The 20,946-nt window shown below is 39.4% G+C and overlaps 1 protein-coding gene across 2 annotated transcripts in view; it reads left to right on the forward strand.

Moving 5' to 3' along the window:
• Positions 1-19,826, forward strand: part of OTC (ornithine transcarbamylase) — a 56,338-nt gene extending 36,512 nt beyond the window's left edge. For both annotated transcript variants that reach the window (XM_007171651.3, XM_007171652.3), the window contains 6 exons: positions 2,850-3,003; positions 4,849-4,971; positions 11,069-11,122; positions 11,203-11,352; positions 12,991-13,128; positions 18,866-19,826. In XM_007171651.3, coding sequence (XP_007171713.1) covers positions 2,850-3,003; positions 4,849-4,971; positions 11,069-11,122; positions 11,203-11,352; positions 12,991-13,128; positions 18,866-18,925 — 679 coding nt within the window. In that variant the 3' untranslated portion in view covers positions 18,926-19,826. The remainder of the gene's footprint in view (positions 1-2,849; positions 3,004-4,848; positions 4,972-11,068; positions 11,123-11,202; positions 11,353-12,990; positions 13,129-18,865) is intronic.
• The last annotated feature ends 1,120 nt before the right edge of the window (positions 19,827-20,946 follow it).

Below are 20,946 nucleotides of genomic sequence, written 5' to 3' on the forward strand. Positions count from 1 at the left end.
CTTTTAACATAATAGCCTATGTCTAAGGACAGTGGTTCTCAAATTTTGGAAGGTTATCTGAGTTATTTGGGAAATTTGGTAAAAGTACAAAGACCCAGTCTACCCTATTTCAGGAGCTTGGACCTCTGTTGTTTATTAGTTATTCACTTAGTTCTGATATACACCCAAGTTTGGGACCCATTGCCTTAGGACATCAGATAGGTCAGGCTAGCTGGTTACTGTAAAGATGCGGGCCTTAATGGAAGGGAGTAAATTATTCATTTTTCAGGATTTGAGATGCCGTTTTCTTTCAACTGAACTAGAAAGCACTCCTTGCCAATGAGACTGTGGACAAAGTCCTCTGTCTTTGTGGGCTGCCATCTCTTGATCTCTTGATTTTTGCGGGGGAGGGGAGTGGGGCTGGTTAGGTTTTGAAGAATGGATGATACTTTCAAAAATATGGTGGCATCAATTTTCACTTTATTAGGAGTCTCAAACTTTAATATGCAAATAAATCACCTGGAAACCTTGTCAAAATACAGATTCTGATTCAGTAAATCTGGGTGGGGCCTGTGATTCTGCAGTTCTAATAAGCTCCCAGGTGGTACTGATGCTGTTGATTTGAGGAGTGAGGTTCTAGCTTTGGTTCTCAACCTTGGCTGCACATTGGAATTTCCTGGAAAGTTTTTTAAAATGCTGAGCTCTAGGTCGCACCCCTAGAGATTCTATTTTTCTGATGAAATTGATAGAGATTATGGCCTGGGCCTCAAGAGTTTTAAAAGTTCTCCAGGTGACTTTCATATGCAGCAAAAATTGAAAACCCTGGTCTTAGTCAACCATCAAACGTCACCTGTTTTACAAGAGAAACTCTAAAGCGGCTCTTTTATTCACCTCTTTCAAACTACAATGTACAATGTGCTTAGACAGTTCAGAGCACTGGTTTCCAAATCTTGACCCCTCCACTGATGCCCTGCCATGGGAAGTTTTCATCGGAAGTTGTAAAATAAGAAAAATAAAGACAATATAGTGAATTTCATAAAGCTAAATTAATTCAAGGATCATTTTTGAGATTAGGTCATTCACACCTTTTTTGTTGTTAAAATGTCCTCTCTTACTAAATGAAGATATTAACATATTATATGTGTTTATTTGCTTGTTTCTCATGCCCTTAATCTTCTAAACAAAAAGCTGGGAATCATATGTTGATCTCCATATGTTTTTAGAAATTTTGCTGATCCATGAAATCTGAAAATCTGGAAACTATGGGTATGAGAAATCTGTGAAAATTTGAAAAAAATCTGAGTCTAGAAAATATTGTTACAGGAATATGGTTTTCAATCTTTGATTCTCTAATCCCTGGGAGCAAGGACTTTTTTTAGTGGTCGTTGAATTTTATAAAGAGCAACAGTTTTCTAGACTGAGTAAATAATATGCCTCAGACATATAAGAAGGACTAATTTTCCAAATATATGATGATTAAAATACAAATCTATGAAATCCTTACTAAATACTAGCTCTAGTTTTTATACATTTTCTTTTGACATGGTAATATCATCTATTACTTTTTGATCTTTTACTATGAACAAGGCATCATACTATGCATCTTATATAGGTTATCTCATGAATCCTCACAATAACGCAATGGGATAGATATTGTTATTATGGTTTTACAGATGAAGCAACTAAGTCATAGAGAAATTAAATAACATGTCCAAGGTCACACAGCTAGTAAGTTATAGAACCAAAATTACAAAGGCTAACTGGATACCTTATAATAATGACTTTATATATTTAATATAACTACTATTATGGGAGGCTTTCCAATTTTTTTTTTTGCCATTAAAAAGAGTTCCTTAAAACTAAAATGGTTAGAAGCCTCTGCTGTGGGGTTTCCCTTTAAATAAGAAGAAACCAAGATTTTAAACAAAAGGCCATCCCTGTTATTTTTGTAAGGCTGCAGCTTTAGCTGAGGGACCACTATCACTCTGACACATAGAGAGAGCTTAAAATCTGGATCCCAGTTTCTCATTCCAGGTTTTTATCATCTGCAAATTTGAAGCAATGTGTTGTAATGGTAAGAACGTGGTCTTTTGAGTTTAAACTGACTTTGGTTTGAATATGAGCTCCTCCAACTTACTTAGCTGTGTGATCTGGGGCAAGTTACTAAACTTTGTGTCTCAGGTCCTTCAGCTATAAAATGAGAATAGTTATATCCACCTTTGCTGCCCATCAGAGATGTCCCGTGTCAGGCAGAATGGCCCAGCTCTGGGGCCCTCCCGTGCTCCGTCCTTGGTGGGAACAGCCTGGGGAGGGTGTGGCCTCAGTAGGAAGGCTGCAGCAGACTCCAAAGGTACAGCAGCTGGGGGCTGTCAGCTAATAGCACTCCTTCCAGAAGGTTCTCTCTTGCAAAACAATCTTTGTGTGCACCTCTTTGGCTGCCACACTGTTACCTTCAATTTTATAGTGAAAGTGTATATTTGTGGGATGATGTCCCCCTCACAAAATGCCACAATCCAGTTCATTAATTTTTCTCTGTATATCTTGTTTTTGGTCTTGTCTCTTTTAACTTTACCAACTGCCACATATCAATTATAATTCATTATCACAACTGCTAGGCTCACAATTGGTTTCTTATCTCCATAAAAAATAGTAAAATCAACGGTCATTGGCTAAGACATCAGTGGAACAACATCTGGCTTCTGGAATGATTACATGTTTATTATTAGCTTCTAAATCCGTCATGTTGATAGGTAGTTTTAACAGTAAAAATTCTAATGTATTAGCATTTCTTATTACTGTCTAAGACCCTAAATTCAGAAGGAATTATTAAGCATAATCAACTTAGATGATTTTTTCTTGGTTTGTCACAGTGTGTTGTCTAGCATGACAGATGCAGTGTTGGCGCGAGTGTATAAACAATCAGATCTGGACATCCTGGCTAAAGAAGCATCCATCCCAATCATCAATGGGCTGTCAGATTTGTACCATCCTATCCAGATCCTGGCTGATTACCTCACTCTCCAGGTTGGCTTATTTCTTTGCCTCACACAAGAGCAAAATCAATAATTCCTAACTAGCTCTAAACGGAAGCATTTAAATTGTGGTACTGGTGTTTTGTTGTCAAATAATATCTTGGCAAAGAATTATAGCATATGTGTACAACTAGATATCCAAGGAAGACAGGGCATTGCTAAAAACAGATTACAGATACTTCTGTTCTCAAACCTTTGCTTTTCTGGTGCCGTATTTAACACAGTGGATGCATAGGGAATGCTGGAGCACAGAAAATAGAAAAATCATTATGTAATCCATATACATCAGGCTCTGTGACTTGGCAGTGAAGACTGGGGGAGTGTGCTTTGAACATTCAAAATGGTCAATTACTAAATGACTTTCTGAGAAGGAGGCCATTTTCTATCATTTTAATAAATTGCTTAAGACTGGAGTTAAGAGCATGCAGAATTTATAGAACTGAGGCTCAAATTTAGCCATGTCCCTTCAAATTAAAAACTTGAATAACTTTGAAAGATTCATCCCATTGGGTTTGCCGCAGCCAATCTACACAGTCTTGCCACTGGGAATCCTAACAACCATGGTTTCTGCGTCTATGGACTATTCTGGGGAGACAGGGCAAACTGGATAGGTAGGTCTATCTTCCTCCTCATTTGAATAAGCTACACACATGTACATGTGAGGTTAAACTCAAAATGAAACTCTTTGGTGATGAAGGTAAGATTAATGCAGAGAGGATGACACAACGATGTTCGATACCAAGTGGCTGTTTGTAGTTGTGGCTTTACATATACGCCAGATAATTTAATGCTTCCCCTTGGGGCTTTATCATTACTAGATTATACATTCATCAGGGATAGTGAAATGTTCTATTCATCATATTGTCCCCTGCAGGACCTGGTGCAATGCCTTCATCAAGGAAATTCTCAAAGTAGGAGCTGAATGAATAAATAGCAGCTTATTAAGGGCCTGGAATCTAAATCAGATGAACCTGGATTTACATCCAAGCTTAGCCACCCAGTAGTTCTGTGATCTTCAAATTAGTTAGCCTTTCTCTTTTTAAAATCTTATCTTTATAAATATATAAACGTATAAAATATACGAAACCTACAGACACTTCAAGGAAAGTAAAACAAATATCCATGTGCCCATTACACAGTTTTATCAAATCTTACTTTAGAATTTTTTGTTGTTTTTAAATAAAATATTACAGATAGAGTTGAAGTCCACTGTGTAACTCTTCCTGATCCCATTTCCTCCAACCCCGCAAAGAAAATTTTATCCTGGTGTTTGTATTTATAATTTCCAAGCATGTTTTTATACTTTAACTGTACATGTCAATATCTATAAACAACCAAATGTATTAATGGTTTTTAAACTTTATATAAACGGGAACTTACTCAACTACCATGCTGCACTGTTCTAGGTGCATTGTATTTCCCCTTTCTTATACCAACAAGTGTAAGATTCATAAGGGCAGTGATTTTTGTCTCTTTTGTTCATTGTTATATCTCCAGGGCCAAGGACAGTGTCTGGACATTGATGGTTCTCAATTTGTTGAATGAAAGAATAAATACAACGAAGATTCAGATTTGAAATATATGAAAATGAGTCTCCATATGAGTTCATATGATATCTTGGCTTAAGATATTAGGACATGTTGCTATTCTTTTGTGATTGTACCTTCATGTTATTGAATTGCTCTGTATAATGCAAAAAAAAAATTAGTAGCTTATTCTTTCCAAGAAACCATTTAAAATTGAGATGTAGACTGTTTCCTTTATTGTAACCCTAATACTTGTTTCACATAAGTGGATTTCCTCCCAGATGTAATCTCCTCCATCTCTTGCCTTTCAGGAACACTACGGCTCTCTGAAAGGCCTTACCCTCAGCTGGATTGGGGATGGGAATAACATCCTGCACTCCATCATGATGAGTGCAGCAAAATTCGGGATGCACCTTCAGGTGGCTACTCCAAAGGTAGGGAAACTTTCTGCCTTGAAACTAACCCCCTTTGAAATCATTCCCAGATGCAATTACCTAGTGAAAAACAAACCTCTCTTCCATTCAAGGAGAGGACAGGTGAGGCCACAAAATTTAGGTTATGTTACTAGCCCTACTATTATAGCTACCCGGCCTCTTGAGTTTCCAATTTCCCATCTCTACAAAAAGAGATAGTCTTGCCCGATGCCTTTCACCCTGTAAGTCTGTGTTAAAAGCATATCTGAATTATCCCTTTGAGTACCCTGAAACCAGCCATTATGATGACTGGCATTCTTGTGCACTGCTACCACAAAGGCTGAAGAAAGTAATGAAATCCAGACAGCGTAGAAATCCCAAAAGGCATGGGGAAGATGCTGTCATTTTTTTGAGTACTACGATTTGGTAAAAAAAAAAAAAAAAAAAAAAATTCACTCTGATGTGAAGGACACAGCAATGGCATGTACACCAGCTTAGTGTTTCAAAACTCAAATCCAGGGGCCCTTCAGCCTTTTAAATCTGAGTCCTGGCTGTGAAGCTACACCCACTTACTTCCTACCCTGCTATTAATCTCTCACAGGATGTATGGGAAGCGTGACTTTTATAGGTCCAAAGTAACCCTTTTGATACACGAGAAACTGGTAATAATTGTTGTCTGTGAGAAGTGAAACTGGGAGATTCAAGGATAGAGGTAGGAGGGAGACTTTATTTCCACAGTATATCCTTTTATGTGGTTTGCATTTCTTAACATGTAAATGTTCTACCTACATATTAAGTCCGTAAATAAATACACCAAAATAAAAAAGTGCAGATCCCCCTAGGAAAAGCCCTATGTTAAGATACTCCCAGCCTCGAGTTTGGGATTAACAGATGCAAACTATTATATATAGGATGGATAAACAAGGTCCTACTGTATAGCACAGGGAACTATATTCAATATCCTGTGATAAACTATAAGGGAAAAGAATATGAAAAGGAATGTATCAATATATATGTATAACTGAGTCACTTTGCTGTACAGCTGAAATTAACACAACATTGTAAATCAACTATACTTCAATAAAATTTACAACAAAAAGATACTCCCAGCCTCATACAAAATAAGTAGGCCTTTTAGAGGACAAAAACTAATTCTACAAGCGACTCATACACAAATCAGTCCTGAAGGATCTCCACCGAACCTTTTATATACCCCCTCTCTACTGAATTCTTTTCACCATTATGTTTCTCATTAGTTACAACTTCCTATCAGGAGTCTTTTGAAGGGAAAGCTCCCCTAAATAGAAGCCATTTCAGAAACGAAGTAAAAGATAGAACTGATCTTCTCATTAAGGGATGATGATTCACAAAATTGTCCACCAGTGTTTCTGACTGAGCATGTGTTTGCTATTATCTCAGTAGTCGCTGCTGTGGTTCACTCTGATAAGCTAAGACATTCAGAGGTGAATATGTGAGGCCTAAAAATTCCTCCTTGCTTCTGCTTCTTGAGTTTAAGAGGGACCCAGGGCTTTCTGGGGACATGGGACTATCAGTGCTAAAACTGGGAGGGTCCCAGGCAAGCTAGGGTGATTTGGTCACCCAAGTGCCATGTCAGGCACTGTCCCACAGAAGGGGGCTTCAGCCTGATCCAACAAGTGAGCTCTGGAGTGTAGGTTACACCCCAGAGTTGTCCCAACCCAAGGCAAGGAAGATGGGCTTTTCTCCTTGGAACCAGTCATTGGCCAAGGGCAGCGTGGGAGGTAGGGTGGTGAATCCCCTGGCACGTTTGGCAGGAAAAGCAGTCGGTGGCCAGAGGGCCATCTTCTGAAGAAGAGCTGTGACTGTTAGGTGTTAAAAGCACACTGAGGGGCTTCCCTGGTGGCACAGTGGTTGAGAGTCTGCCTGCCAATGCAAGGGACGCGGGTTCAAGTCCTGGTCTGGGAAGATCCCACATACCGCAGAGCAACTGGGCCCATGAGCCACAATTACTGAGCCTGCACGTCTGGAGCCTGTGCTCCGCAACAAGAGAGGCCGCGAGAGTGAGAGGCCCGCGCACCGCGATGAAGAGTGGCCCCCGCTTGCTGCAACTAGAGAAAGCCCTCGCACAGAAACGAAGACCCAACACAGCCATAAAAAAAAAAAAAAAAGCACACTGAAATGGGGAGAGGGGGCAAAAGATGTAAAACGGGGTCCTCTGAGGGCATCTGGGTAGAGCACCAGCATTGCTGCATCCTGCCAAAACCAAATAAAACAAATAAGACAAAACAAAACGCTTTTCCCTAGTGTTCTTGCTGAACCAGTTTGAGTCAATGCACCCTGCTGCCTTAGTTTCCCAGGACTGCCATAACAAATTCCTACAAACTGGGTGGCTTAAAACAACAGAAATGTATTATCCCACAGCTCTGGAGACTAGAAGTCCAAAGTCAAGGTGCTGGCAAGGCCACACCCCCTCCAAAGCCTCTAGGGGAGGATCCGTCCTTGTCTCTTCCTACTTCTGGTCGCCCCAGGCATTCCTTGGCTTGTGGCGGCATCACTCCAATCTCTGCCTCCATCTTCTTCCCTTTATGTCCGTGTTTCTTGTCCAAATGTTCCTCTTCTTACGAGGATAGCAGTCATATTAAATTTAGGCCAACCTTAATCCAGTATGACCTCCTTTTAACTAATTACATCTGCAAAAACCCTACTTCTAAAAAGGTCACATTCTGAGGTTCTGGTGGGGAAGGAATTTTTGGAGGACACTATTCTACCTAATACACTTGCCATAGAAGAAATGTCAGGCATAGGCAGCAGCATATATTGGAAGCCACCCTATTATAGTAAACTTTGGGGATGCAGAGAGCTAACCCTTACAATAGATAATCCTCTTTCATTCAGCATGAACTGGAATAAAGGGTCGGATCTGACATGTGAATAAGGTAGTTCTTCTTCATTTCATGGGAAGAGTTAGCACACTCTTACTACAAATCTAGCTTGAAGAAGGGCTCTATATTAATGCAAACTATTAACTGCATTTGGGTTTTACAGATAAAACATACATTATCAATAGTTGTTCCCTGCTATAAGGTGTTTATTTATTTATTTTATTTTTGGCTGTGTTGGGTCTTCGTTTCTGTGCGAGGGCTTTCTCTAGTCGCAGCAAGCGGGGGCCACTCTTCATCGCGGTGCATGGGCCTCTCACTATCGCGGCCTCTCTTGTTGCGGAGCACGGACTCCAGACGCGCAGGCTCAGTAGTTGTGGCTCACGGGCCTAGTTGCTCCGCGGCATGTGGGATCCTCCCAGACCAGGGCTCGAACCCGTGTCCCCTGCATTGGAAGGCGGATTCTCAACCACAGCACCACCAGGGAAGCCCCCCTATAAGGTGTTTTTGGAAAGGTTTTATTCTGTTGGAGAAATACATGATTTAAACATTTTATTCCATGTCAAAGATGTTTTATTAACATCAGAGGAAAAAATCCCAATATTACAGAGTAATTTCAGTATTGTTCTTATGCAGAAACTCATTTAAATGATAAAGAGTACTAAAACCTGGTTAAATTTTGGTGGGAGTAACAGTTTTAAAAAGTCTTCTGGAAAGTCTGAAGTGTAGAAGTTGTTCCATCAATTTATAAGTAGACCTATTTCCTTTAAAGATAAAGCTAGGAGACTTAGTGTAAACTTAAGAAGCACTGAAAAGTTTCCAAGGCCATAGTTAATCTATTTCCCCATTCTTCAACCAAGAATAACTTACATGTTCAAGAAAACATAATTTTGTCCTTGATTGTAAAATTGTTCCATAAACTATTGATGGTAATGATTTTAACATTGTTCTAAGTGAATATTTAGACTGAACTGGGTCTGTTAATCACCTTCTTCGTCTGGTTTTAAGATTTATGTAAAAGCCAATGAGTGATTTAGTATTGAAAGCTGAGCTGTGAGTAAAGAATTCCTCTTTGTATTCTCAGTCATGGCCCAGCGCATGCAAGGTTGGGTGATTTTCTAATTTCCAAACCTCTCTGTTGGTTCTCTAAGTGCTTATTGATTCCTTCTCTAAGAATGATTATACTTAGGGAGTATAAAACCTGCTTTCCAAAGGGAAAGCTAAATTGTCAGGGCAGGAGGCACATGGGGTAATAGCCAAGCCTCTGCATTTATGTCTACCAGTATGAATGGTCACAACATTAGTTACTAAATTAGCAAGCCTTACTAAATTAAATACCTTCCCCAAATCTCAGTAAACAAAGCTCCAGAATTTATGGCTATTTGAGGATGATAAAGCTGCTAAAATGTCTGCAGGTATCATCGTCATCTGATAGTTTCTTTCCTCAAGAATTTTTTAATGAGAGAAGGAACTATTATAGATAATTATGTGCAAATAAACACAATTTCAAATGAATAAATCTGAACATGCCTGTTGTGGGTTGAGTTTCCTGGGAAGCAGATTCTGAGAGTTTGGCATGCAGGATGTGCAGGATGTTTATGACAGTGTGCCCTTGAGAAGGGAGGGGAAGGAAGCAGGAGTGGGCAGAGGGAGAAACCGAACTGCGATGCAGGCCCAAGAGCAACCTCAGCTGACCTTATGGAGAATTCTAGATCTGAGATGGCCATTTAGGGCTGTCCCAAGTTGGGAGGATGGAGTCAGGTTTTTATGCCCTCCTGTCAATCAGTCACTGGATGCAGGTGGCCTTGGAAGGGTACGTGACCCTGGGTGAGTCGGCTTCTCTGCAGCTGAGGCAGTGCCCGAAGAGGGCTGACAGCTGAAAGCCATCTTCCGGCGCACACGCAGCAGCTGGGACAGTAAGTCTTTTATTCATGAAGGGGGATCTGGGTGACACATCACAGCACCCATCGCAATGTCCTACTGAGAATTTATAAAACCGAGTCAAAAATAAATTCTAAGAATTCAGAAAAACAAGAAGGATGGAGGATGATGAGAATAATTATGGTGTTTGGACTGACAAGCCTTCCACATGGAGGGTCCAGAGGTGAGGCTGGCCTAGAGTTTTGACAAAGGAGGAGTTGACATGTTCCAGTGAAGACGTCCAGAAGGGGACAAAGGGGGAGATGTGCAAGGGTGAAAGGCTGTGATGGCAGAAAAGGGCAAGACGTGTACAAGGATGACAATGAGATTGGCTTTCCTGCAGCAAGATGTTGAGCAAAATTAAAAGAGACAGAAGCAGGAGATGTCGGCGGGGAGCCTTGATACTCTTAATCGGCTTCGACTTAAGAAACAAGTAGTAAACATTGAAGGCTTCGGAGAAAACAATTCTTTCTGCTGCGTATAGAGCAGATTGGAGGGTGAGGATGGAGGCAGAGGGGTTACCTGTGGGGTCTGGAATAGCTTGGGGGACTTTAGCTGTTCCCACAGTGTCGCCCCCCACCTAGGATTCAGACCAGAGTGAGCAAGCGAGGTACCTAGGGTGCAAAATTTGTGTTTGCACGACTGACAGTGAGCGCTTGCCTCACCCAAGTCCCAACCCTGCCCTCACCAAACCAACCCAAACGAATATATTTCAACAAAAACAGTATACTTGCTGTGTAAAGGCCATTTCAAAGCAAGCTCCCTGCACACAGAACCCTGGCCGGTGAGCGCACAAGAGTAAGATGTGTGCATGTGGGCTCTGAGTATTTAGCTCACGTGGTGAGGGAAGGTTTCTCTGAGGAGGAAACATTTGAGCTGAGACCCGAAAGCATTATCCACGTGGTGTGGCTGGGAAAAAGCATTTCAGACAAAAAAAAAAAAAAAAAAAAGGAATAAAAACAAAACAGCTTGTGGAGAGACTCTGCAACAAAAATGCATTAAGTTGTAGAATTATGTATATAATCCTCTTAAACTATTAGAGGACAAGAAGAGGTGTTACCAAGAGCTGGAAAGTACCACACCCCATTTGTCTTTATGACGAAAGAGGTCAAAGATAATAAAAGACAAATGGGGCAATTGATTACCTTTTTAAATTCCCAAAAGCACCATTAAGGTTTGAAATTCTAGATGTCAACGTCATATTCTACTGAACATGGTTGAGCTACAACTTAGAGCAAAAGCAGGAAGGAGAGCAGGGATATTGTTGAAAGGAAAAGAATGCATGTATAAGAAGGCATTTATAAAACTACCTAAATAACCGTTCATTCTTCCCCCTGCAGGGTTATGAGCCTGATCCCAGCATAACCAAGTTGGCAGAGCAGTATGCCAAGGAGGTATGCTCCTTATATGTAAAGGTGTAATTGTCTTTCCCTGTCCCGTGAAGTTCTTTAACCGGCTTGCTCGTGTATGCCAGAACGGTACCAAGCTGTCACTGATGAATGATCCATTGGAAGCGGCTCGTGGAGGCAATGCATTAATTACAGACACTTGGATAAGTATGGGGCAAGAAGAGGAGAAGAAAAAGCGGCTCCAGGCTTTCCAGGGTTACCAGGTTACAATGAAGGTACAAACTGATGCCTCTCTGAAGGTTCATTAATTCCATTCATAAAGGCCAGAAGCATCTAATCACTCATTCACTTCGGGGAGAACAGACTGTCCCTTCATTCCCTATAAAGGACTCGCTGACTGTATCCCCCAGTGATTTCTCTCCTCCTGAAGATTAGCTCTGTCCTTTGGAAAGACACTTTTGTCTGGGATGAAGGAATTGAAACCCAGGCAGAAGAGAGAAGCAAGCTTTTCCCTCTCACCATGGTGGAGGCATCAGAATTCTTTGTCCTTTGTGTCTCTTTGCAGACCTTTTCTGTGTATTTACATAGTCCTACACACACACACACACACACACACACACACACACACACACATCCAACCCTAATGATTTATCATAAATGGTAGATTAGACATATTATTGTGACTTATGTTTTCCACCTAACAAATCTTAGATTTTCTTGTCCATTCATTCAGATATTTTTCATTCTTTTTAATGGCTGCATAGAATTCCAAAGTATGAGTGGAACATACTTTACCTAAAATGTTTCCTGTTGAAAAATTAGGCTATTTCCAATTATCCCAATTACAAACAATGCTGCAATGAAGATCATTTCATATATATTTCCTTGTGCAGGTATTACTAGAGAATAGAATTCTTCTAGGGAGAAGCATTTCTGGGTGAAGTGGTATATACTTTTGAAAATATGAGAAATGCTGCCCATCCAAAAAGGACTGACAATTTATACTCCCTCCACACTCTCTCCGTTCTTAGTTGCAATTTACACTTTTAATTTTTAAAAATCTGTATCTCATGCTTTTTAAAATTTGTATTTCTCTGATTACTAATGAAGTTAAACATCTTTTCATGTTTATTGGTCATTTCCATATCTTTTCCTATAAACTATAATATTCTTTCATATTCTATCATATTATCCTTTGCCTATTTTCTATTTTTTTTTAACAAAAACAAAAACAATTTAGTACAAAGGCAGTAATTTTGAGGTAATAATTTATGAGGGAATGTAGTTTTGAATCTGTAAGTGAACGATGAAAATGGATGGGAAAATGTAATTTTCAGGAATTAACTGTTAGAGAAAATTAAACTTAATAGGACATTTGCATGAAGAATGAACCACTTACTGCATAGTGCCCGTCATCCTGTTTAATGCACTCCTAACTCAGAGCTTTTTTTCAAAATTGTTTTAACTAGTAACGAAGTATGCTTCAAGCGCTAAAGACCATAATTTGGAGATAAGCTAAAAATATAACACTATCATGTAAAGGCAACCTTTAAAATACATTGGGGTATAACTGGTGACTTTTGCTATCAGCCACATATTACCCTAGTAGAGTTCTTTACTGAAGTGTCCATTATCTCACTAGACAAGAGTACCAGAAAACTGAGTTAGTGGTTTAATTTGGAGTGGTGATCTCCCAAATCAAAAAAAATGACTAGAAAGTTCCATAAGTTGAAAGTACCATACACATTTCCGCTGGGTGCCTTGAGCTTAAACCCTCACTCTGCCCCTTTATCTCTCCCTTTGCATTGACCTTTGACCCCAGGTCAGAGTCAGAGACTCTGACTGTGAAGAAGACAAATGTGATAGCCACATACAAGAGTCAAAACACAGTCTTAACCCCATCTCTTCTTTAGACGGCTGAAGTTGCTGCTTCTGACTGGACATTTTTACACTGCTTGCCCAGAAAGCCAGAAGAAGTGGACGATGAAGTGTTTTATTCTCCACGATCACTTGTATTCCCAGAGGCCGAAAACAGAAAGTGGACAATCATGGTAAGCAAGAAATGGGGACTGGAGGACAGGGAATTCTCTGTGTGGCCCCTACTTGGCCATTCATGCCTTTTGGTAAATAATAAGCAGCTGGGATTACCCACATACATTACTTGCTCAGATGGCATCTACTTTTTTTTCAGCAAGTTCATAATAGATTATTACTGCTTAAAGCATTTATAGTGTATTTTCAATGGAGTAAAACTGACCCCCATCGAAATATATCTATTTTAGTCAAAATTCTTACTGTTCTCGATCAGTGTGAGCACCAGCCACCATTGCCTGCCAACCATGGTAAGTTGTATAATTCTTATACAATAATTTTAAAATCCCCTTGTTAATACTTACAGAAACCCCTAATTCAGTGCCTGGCACAAAGTGGGCATTCAAAGAAATCTTATTTCCTTTCTCCTCTCTTTCTTCCTTTCACTCCTTGCCTAGATAATTGTTTTGGTTCTCTATTGGCTTTAGCCCCACAGACACGTTTGTTTTTAGGTATAGAACATTTCCAAAATTGCAGCAAGACTAATCTTAAAAATTATTAGTCCCTTTAACAAAATGCCACTAGTTTCATCTTCATCACCACTATTCTAGGAAATATTAACCTCACATCTCTGCTTTACAATATCCCAAACACCACTGTCTTTTCTGGAAAATGGAATACTCCAGTGCCATAATTTAGTACCACCATCTTTTAGCTTTTAGTGATTTAACTGATCTCAATTACTATACCAGCCAGGGTCTTACTGGCAAACAACAGAGTCCCCTTCAGGTAGAGAAATAAAAAGGAATTTGTTAAAAGACATTAGGCACCTCCCAGAATCTCTGGGGAAAGAGGGTGCAGCGAATCATTCTTGTATACCACATATTCAGAAACAACACAGGCAGGAAAATTGCCCAGCAACACTGTGGTTCTTTTGTAACCAAAACACCACTGACACAGCCACCCATAGCCTGGTACCTAATGCCCTGGAAACTAAATGCCAGATAGTCCATTATAGTTTCCCCCACCTGCATATGAACCAGAAGATCCAGTCTCCCAGAGGTGGCTTCCACTGCATGTTGTTCACTTATGGCTGCAAGATGCAGCTGAGTGGCATGCCTGCACCCCAGCTACAAGGGAGTCTGGGAAATGTAGTTTATAGCTTTCAGTATACGGAGTTGATAAAAACAAGCTGGAAAGGACTATCTGCTAATTATTTATGTAATCTATAAATGGATATAGATAGGGTTATTGTGAGCATTAAATAATGCATGTAAAACATTTAATATGTTATCTAATGCACTGTAAATATTGTTATTATAATTATCATCACCATTATCATCTTCATTGTTGATCTAATGCAGTGACCAGCAGAGATTTGAGCTCTACTATAGCTGACTGGAAGACAATCATGACTCCCTTTGCAATGAAAAGTTGTGTATCAGGCCTAAATTTGTCATATCTAACAAGAGGGATTTTTTTTTTTTTTTTTTACTGTACCTTCCAGCTTGCCACCTCAGGACACTAACTTTGGCCAAAATGGCAATTGTCATGTCATTTAGACCAGTGCCTCTGAAGCTTTAATGTCCATTTGAATCACCTAGGGATCTTGTTAAAGTGCAGATTTGGATTTGGTCTGAGATGGGTGGGGCCCAAGATTCAGCATTTCTAACAAGCAACCAGGTAATGCAGATGCTGCTGTCCTGTGGACCACACTTTGAGGAGCAAAGATCCAGATGACGAAAAAGGAAATGTGAGCTCTCCAACCATATACCTCAGGAAGAAACATAGCAAAGAATTTTCCTCAGGCTCTATTCTTTACCAGAAGATGACTAAAGTTACAAAGATAAATTTTTTTCAACCCAAATCTGTTAAAATAGGTCCTTTGTCGAAATTCAGAGGGGGAAACTAAAAGTAAGCTTTCTAAAATATCATTTACGAAGATTCTCTGCACATCTGAATTTTTAAAGAGCTTATTATGCACACCTTTCAACTGAATTTACTTAAAAAATTAAGTACTTAATGCATTCACATAGTTGAAATGTTTACAAGGGTGTATATATTATACATACACACAGTGAAATCTTATGCCCACCCATTTTCTACCATCTAAGTCCTACCACCATCTCTCCATCTCCCATCTTCCTTTCCCTAATGGGAAAATATATTTTAAAGAAAACAAGAGGCAGAGTCATATTAAAATGAAAGTAGAGAATCTAAAATAGAAAGAATACTCGACTGGGAGTGAGGAGACTTGAATTCTATAACTGTCTTTGATGTCACAACTGTCAGCTGTGTCATCTTGGATAAGTGTTATCTCTCTGGGTCCCAGTTTCCTCACATATAAAATAAGCAGATCAAGCCATATAGATGGCAAATGATTTTTAATCTTAGGTCCTCAATCTCATTAACAGGCTACTTAGAGTCCTATGTTCAGAAGGTTCTAAGCCTGCCTGTGGTCTTGGAAGGAAAGAGTGGCATAACTGACTAGTGAGACCTGACATGGATTCTGGAAGGGGGATGGTGACACACATGCTGTCCTCTTTATGTCTCTGAGCCAGATGATTTGGCAGTCCCATTAAATTAAGTTCATTTCAGCAATCATATACTGAGCATCTACTGTGTGCCAGGCCCTCTGGCAGGCACTGGAGATAAAAAAAATGAATACTGTGCAGTCCCCACATAGCCTGTACAATTCATAGAAGCATGGCATTTTCAAGAGGGATGAGACCTTAGAGATTGGCTAGTCTAAATTCCTATTTCATAGGCAAAGAAATTATTCTTAGACAGCTTATTTAGAATGGCATTTAGGCTCAGCATTGCTGTGATAGTGTCTTCTGGGATGTTCTAAAGGCACAATACTTGTTTTCCTCTAGAATTTCCCTATCCAATACAGTAGCCACTAGGTGCATGTGGCTATTTAATTTTTTTTTTTTTGGCTGTGCCGTGCAGCATGTGTGATCTTGGTTCCCTGACCAGGGATTGAACCGGCGCCCCCTGCAGTGGAAGCGTGGAGTCTTAACCACTGGACCTCCAGGGTAGTCCCTAAATTTAGACTTAAGCTAATTAAAAGATAATAAAATATAAGATTCAATTCCTCAGACATACTAACCACATTTTAAGTGCTCAAAAGCCACATATGGCTGGTGTCTACACTATTTGTATTGGACAGCACAGACATAGAACATTTCCATCATGGCAGAAAGTCCTATTGGATACTACTACTGTCTAGAGAATGATTTCCACACACACAATTTCATTTACAATCAGGATAGAAGAAGGAAGGAAAGATACAATCTATCCTCAAGTTCTGAGGTGCCCATAATGACTAATGTAATAACTAAGTAAGGTGAAGGGCTTGTTCTAAAAGCATATAACATTTTTAAAGCAAAAGTGTACTCTTTCAGCACTCACAGTAGCTTTTTAAGGCCTTCATGCTGGGTGATTTCCAGCAGTGCTGTTCAGAACACTCCAGTAATCACATCATTCTCTCCATAGGGCACAGGCCTTTTGATCTCTTTGTTTAAAACACACACACACACACACACACACACACACACACACACGGACATGCACCCTCTCCTTCCCACAAAGCTACCTTTTGTATTTTGTATTTTTCAATAATTACTAAGGCTGTAGGACTCATGAAGAGTCAGGTGGGTTTCTTCCTCTGTCTACAAATTTTACTGTGGAGCTGAAGTAACCTAAAGGGATCCTGCAAAAAATCTGCCACTTCAAAGCACTGCTATCGTGATGACCCTTAGATACACAACACTATTGCGAACGTAGTTCATAGTATTTTATCATCTCTTCTCTCCAAGTTAGGGGTGCCAGATAAAATACAGGATACCCAGCTAAATTGGAGTTTCAAATAAACAATAAATAATTGTTTAGTATAGGTGTGTCCCATGCAATATTTGGAACATATTTATAGTTTAAGAAAAATTGTTGTTTATCTGAAATGCCTATTTATTTATTTATGTATGTATATATGTATGTATGTGTCTAACTAAATCTGGCAACTCCATTCCTAACTGACTTTCTAAGATTTAATATTTGAAAATAAATTTGACATATGCAGTGACCATTAAAAACAAAACCAAACCTGAGATGTGATCCCAGAAACCCATAAAAAAGCTTAAAATATTTTCCTGGAACATGTTCTTATCCCAGTGTTTGACCTTTCTATTTTCTCCTTGTCATTCAGATCTCAACTTAAATGTCATTCTTTAACAAGATCTTCCCTGGCCACCCTCTCTTAAATGGTTCCCCAGCCTCCTTTATCCTGTTTTTTATTTTCTAATGACATTTATCACTCCTTGATATTTTCTTTTTTGTTTCTTGCCTGTCCCCTCCCTATAATGAAAACTCCTTCATAAGAGCATTGATCTTGTCTGTAATGTCCTTCATTATACCTAGAAGGGTACCTGACAAATACCCTAAATATGTGCTCAATACATTTTTGTAGCCTGAAGGCAATACAGAGTACTGGTTGGCTCTAGAACATAGGCTTTGGAAATCAGGTTAATATTCTGGCTCTCTGTGTGATCTTGGGAAAGTACCATAACTCCTCTAAGCCCAGTTTATTCATATGAAAATGGTGGTCAATGTCCAGGACAGGCAAGTCCAGATCTACCCCTTACTACCACCACTCAGGAAAATACCTATGCTTCAGTTTCCTCATCTGTATTTTATATCTCTTCCTACCTCACATAGTAGGAATGGATAATAAATAGTACGATGCACATAAAGCAGTCAGCACAGGGCCCAGCACATGGTAACTCTTCAATAAATACTTTCAATAGGCACATCTGAAAGACAAGACCTGCTCTTGCTTGGTCAAAAAGCAAGAGCAAGTACCTGAAAGGCAGTGAAACTGCCTCTTAAGAGTGGAGTCAGAGAAACCTGGGTCCAAACCCAATTCTGTACTCTGTGTTGTTTCCAGGATTGAGTTTCTCATCTATAAGTGATAATAACACAAGCTGCCTTAGAAGGTTGTTGCGTTACATGAGATAATGCACAAACAGTTCTCTCTACCTCACTGTAGCACCTAGCACAGTGCCTGGCAAATACTTCTTAACCGACTAACACATGATGAGGCACTTAGTCTGGTACATAGTAAGCACTCAATCAACATTTGTCATCACTGTTTCTGATCTTATTACTATTGTCATTATTGTGGAAGTTGGGAAGAGTAAAAGTGAAAATTCCCATTTGTAGCTGGCAGCCTAATGGGAAGCTGTACTCTTGGTTATAAATACTCTTTCATGAGGACCCAGATTCGGAAAGACATTATTCATTAACCTAAATGATTTACCTTAACTACTCTACATCTGATTTATTCTAAACTTCTCTAGGTTACAAGTAGCCAAACCACAGTGTAAACACAAGGATGGGAGGGATTCTATTTCTCTAAAACCAGCCAATACCTAGGTTTCACTTGTGACTAGAAAATCCAATCATGGCTTCCACCTTGGAATCTCACTTCAGCTCTCTCCCCAACTAGTCCTGGAATGAGGCCTAAATAAGCATGGTGTTTGTGTATGTATTTGGGTCACCCTGATCCCTCCTGACCTCCCTTTATCCAAATAAAAATAAATATTAGTTCAGAACCGTCCCCTTATCATTTCCTCGGGAAAACACATTTCAACCATAGGCCTTCAAAGCTGCAACCTGGATCCTCTTCCGTAGGTCCCTAAACAGACTCTTGCTAATGTTTGCCCATTTCTTTCTTTCTCTTTCTCTGTGTCATCCCAGGCTGTCATGGTGTCCCTGCTGACAGATTACTCGCCTCAGCTCCAGAAGCCAAAGTTTTAATGCCGTGATGCTTCTCAAGAGAGAAACCATGTTCTTCAGTAACAGAATGAGTCAGTTTATGAGGGAAGGAGAAGAGAATCTAAGAAACAAACAAATCTTGATACAGGGTATAGGTGAATGGTATATTGCTTTGCCATTGTGAAACCTTCCTGAAGCCCTTAATTTAAGTGCTGATGCACTGTAACACATGGCTTAACTTGGTTTAAACTTTCTAATTCACAATTTCTGAGTTACATTTGGGTACCATATTCATAATCATATACATTTGCTTCAACTAAACATAAAATACTGTGTTCATAACACATAATGCCTAAGCCATTAAATGTAATCTATGCTTATTACCTTAATAAATTATCACCCACACTAATTTATAAGTAAACACTTACCAGACAGTCAGCTGCTGGTAGATTTGTGGGCTGTGCCCATATCCCCTAGGACCAACAAGGGAGCCAGATGATCCATCTTGCTTATGTAATACAATTTTCAGGCAAATGAGGTAGACAGACATTCACTTACGGAGGCAAATGATGAAATTCTTAGAAAAACAGCTATAATTATGTCCAAACTCTGGAGTTTTTTCTAGTCATCTGTGGAAGGAGGGTCCTTCAAGAGCACACATCTCTTTTCTGTAATAAATACTTAATGTTACAAGCCTACAGAAGCCTTTGGGAACAAGTGGTAAAACCATGAATACCTAGCTAGGAATATAACATCCATTAGTGACATTTCTGTAGGTTCAAATTCTCCAGCAGGACCAATTTAATTTTTTCATGTTTGTGCCTGTCATGCATCTAATCACACCACACACTGGGTAGTTCCATAAATCTACTACTTGCTACATTTTAGTCCATTTTTTTCCTCTAATTTTTCTTCAAGATAATAAAATTTTTCATTACTGGATTATTATGTAATTAAAGCTAGATGTCTCTTGTGGGTGAACACAATGTGTATTGTTGAATTATTATGATATAATTTGAAATCTTTAGTTCAAATGTTAAATAACTGAAACTTTAAAAAGGTAACATATTTTACAGAGGACAAGAAAAGTAATTACCTTTATATTCCATTTCTACTATTGGAAGAATGCTTCCAGGCTGGTTGACTGATAGTCTTCAGCAGATAGCTATGACTTAAATGAGGGAGTATGAGATGAATTACAAATCAGATGTGCAATGAAGATGCAATAAAACATATTTAGTAGGGAGATGGGGGAAGGCTCATAATATTATAGGAAAAAAATCAATTTTTCTAGTAAATATCAAAGGTGACTTTCATGTTTATGGTAATTTATTGGGAGCACTTAAGAAAGAAAGAGTGGGGCTTCCCTGGTGGCGCAGTGGTTGAGAGTCTGCCTGCCAATGCAGGGGACACGGGTTCGAGCCCTGGTCTGGGAAGATCCCACATGCCGCGGAGCAACTGGGCCCGTGAGCCACAACTACTGAGCCTGCACGTCTGGAGCCTGTGCTCCCAATAAGAGAGGCCGCGATAGTGAGAGGCCTGCGCACCGCGATGAAGAGTGGCCCCCGCTTGCCGCAACTAGAGAAAGCCCTCGCACAGAAATGAAAACCCAACACAGCCAAAAATAAATAAATTAATTAATTAATTTAAGAAAAAAAAGAAAGAAAGAGTGGAGTTTCATGAACTATCTTCTTTCAGCAGAGGGTATAAGAACAATTAAACTAGGAGGTGCCATGTGTCTACACACAAAGGACATAATCCTGAGTATCACTCCACTTTCTAAATAGTCTCCTATGGTAATGAGCTCTCATCTCTTTACTGGCTAGTCTCTAAACCAAATAGAAGGTATAATCTTCTTCCCTCAATCAGAAAGAACTTGTATCATTTTCTTGCCAAAATGTAGTCACCTTACCTCAAAACGCCCCAAAGCTTTCTTTTTTATGAACACACAAATTAACACTGTTCTCAACCTAAGCCTGTAGAAATTTATTTGCTTTCTTAACTTTTCATCTTTTTTTTTATGTACTGTTTCAGCATTTTACCTATTTTATTTATTTATTTAT

The sequence above is a fragment of the Balaenoptera acutorostrata genome, chromosome X (assembly GCF_949987535.1).
Source record: "Balaenoptera acutorostrata chromosome X, mBalAcu1.1, whole genome shotgun sequence".
Taxonomy (NCBI): domain Eukaryota; kingdom Metazoa; phylum Chordata; class Mammalia; order Artiodactyla; family Balaenopteridae; genus Balaenoptera; species Balaenoptera acutorostrata.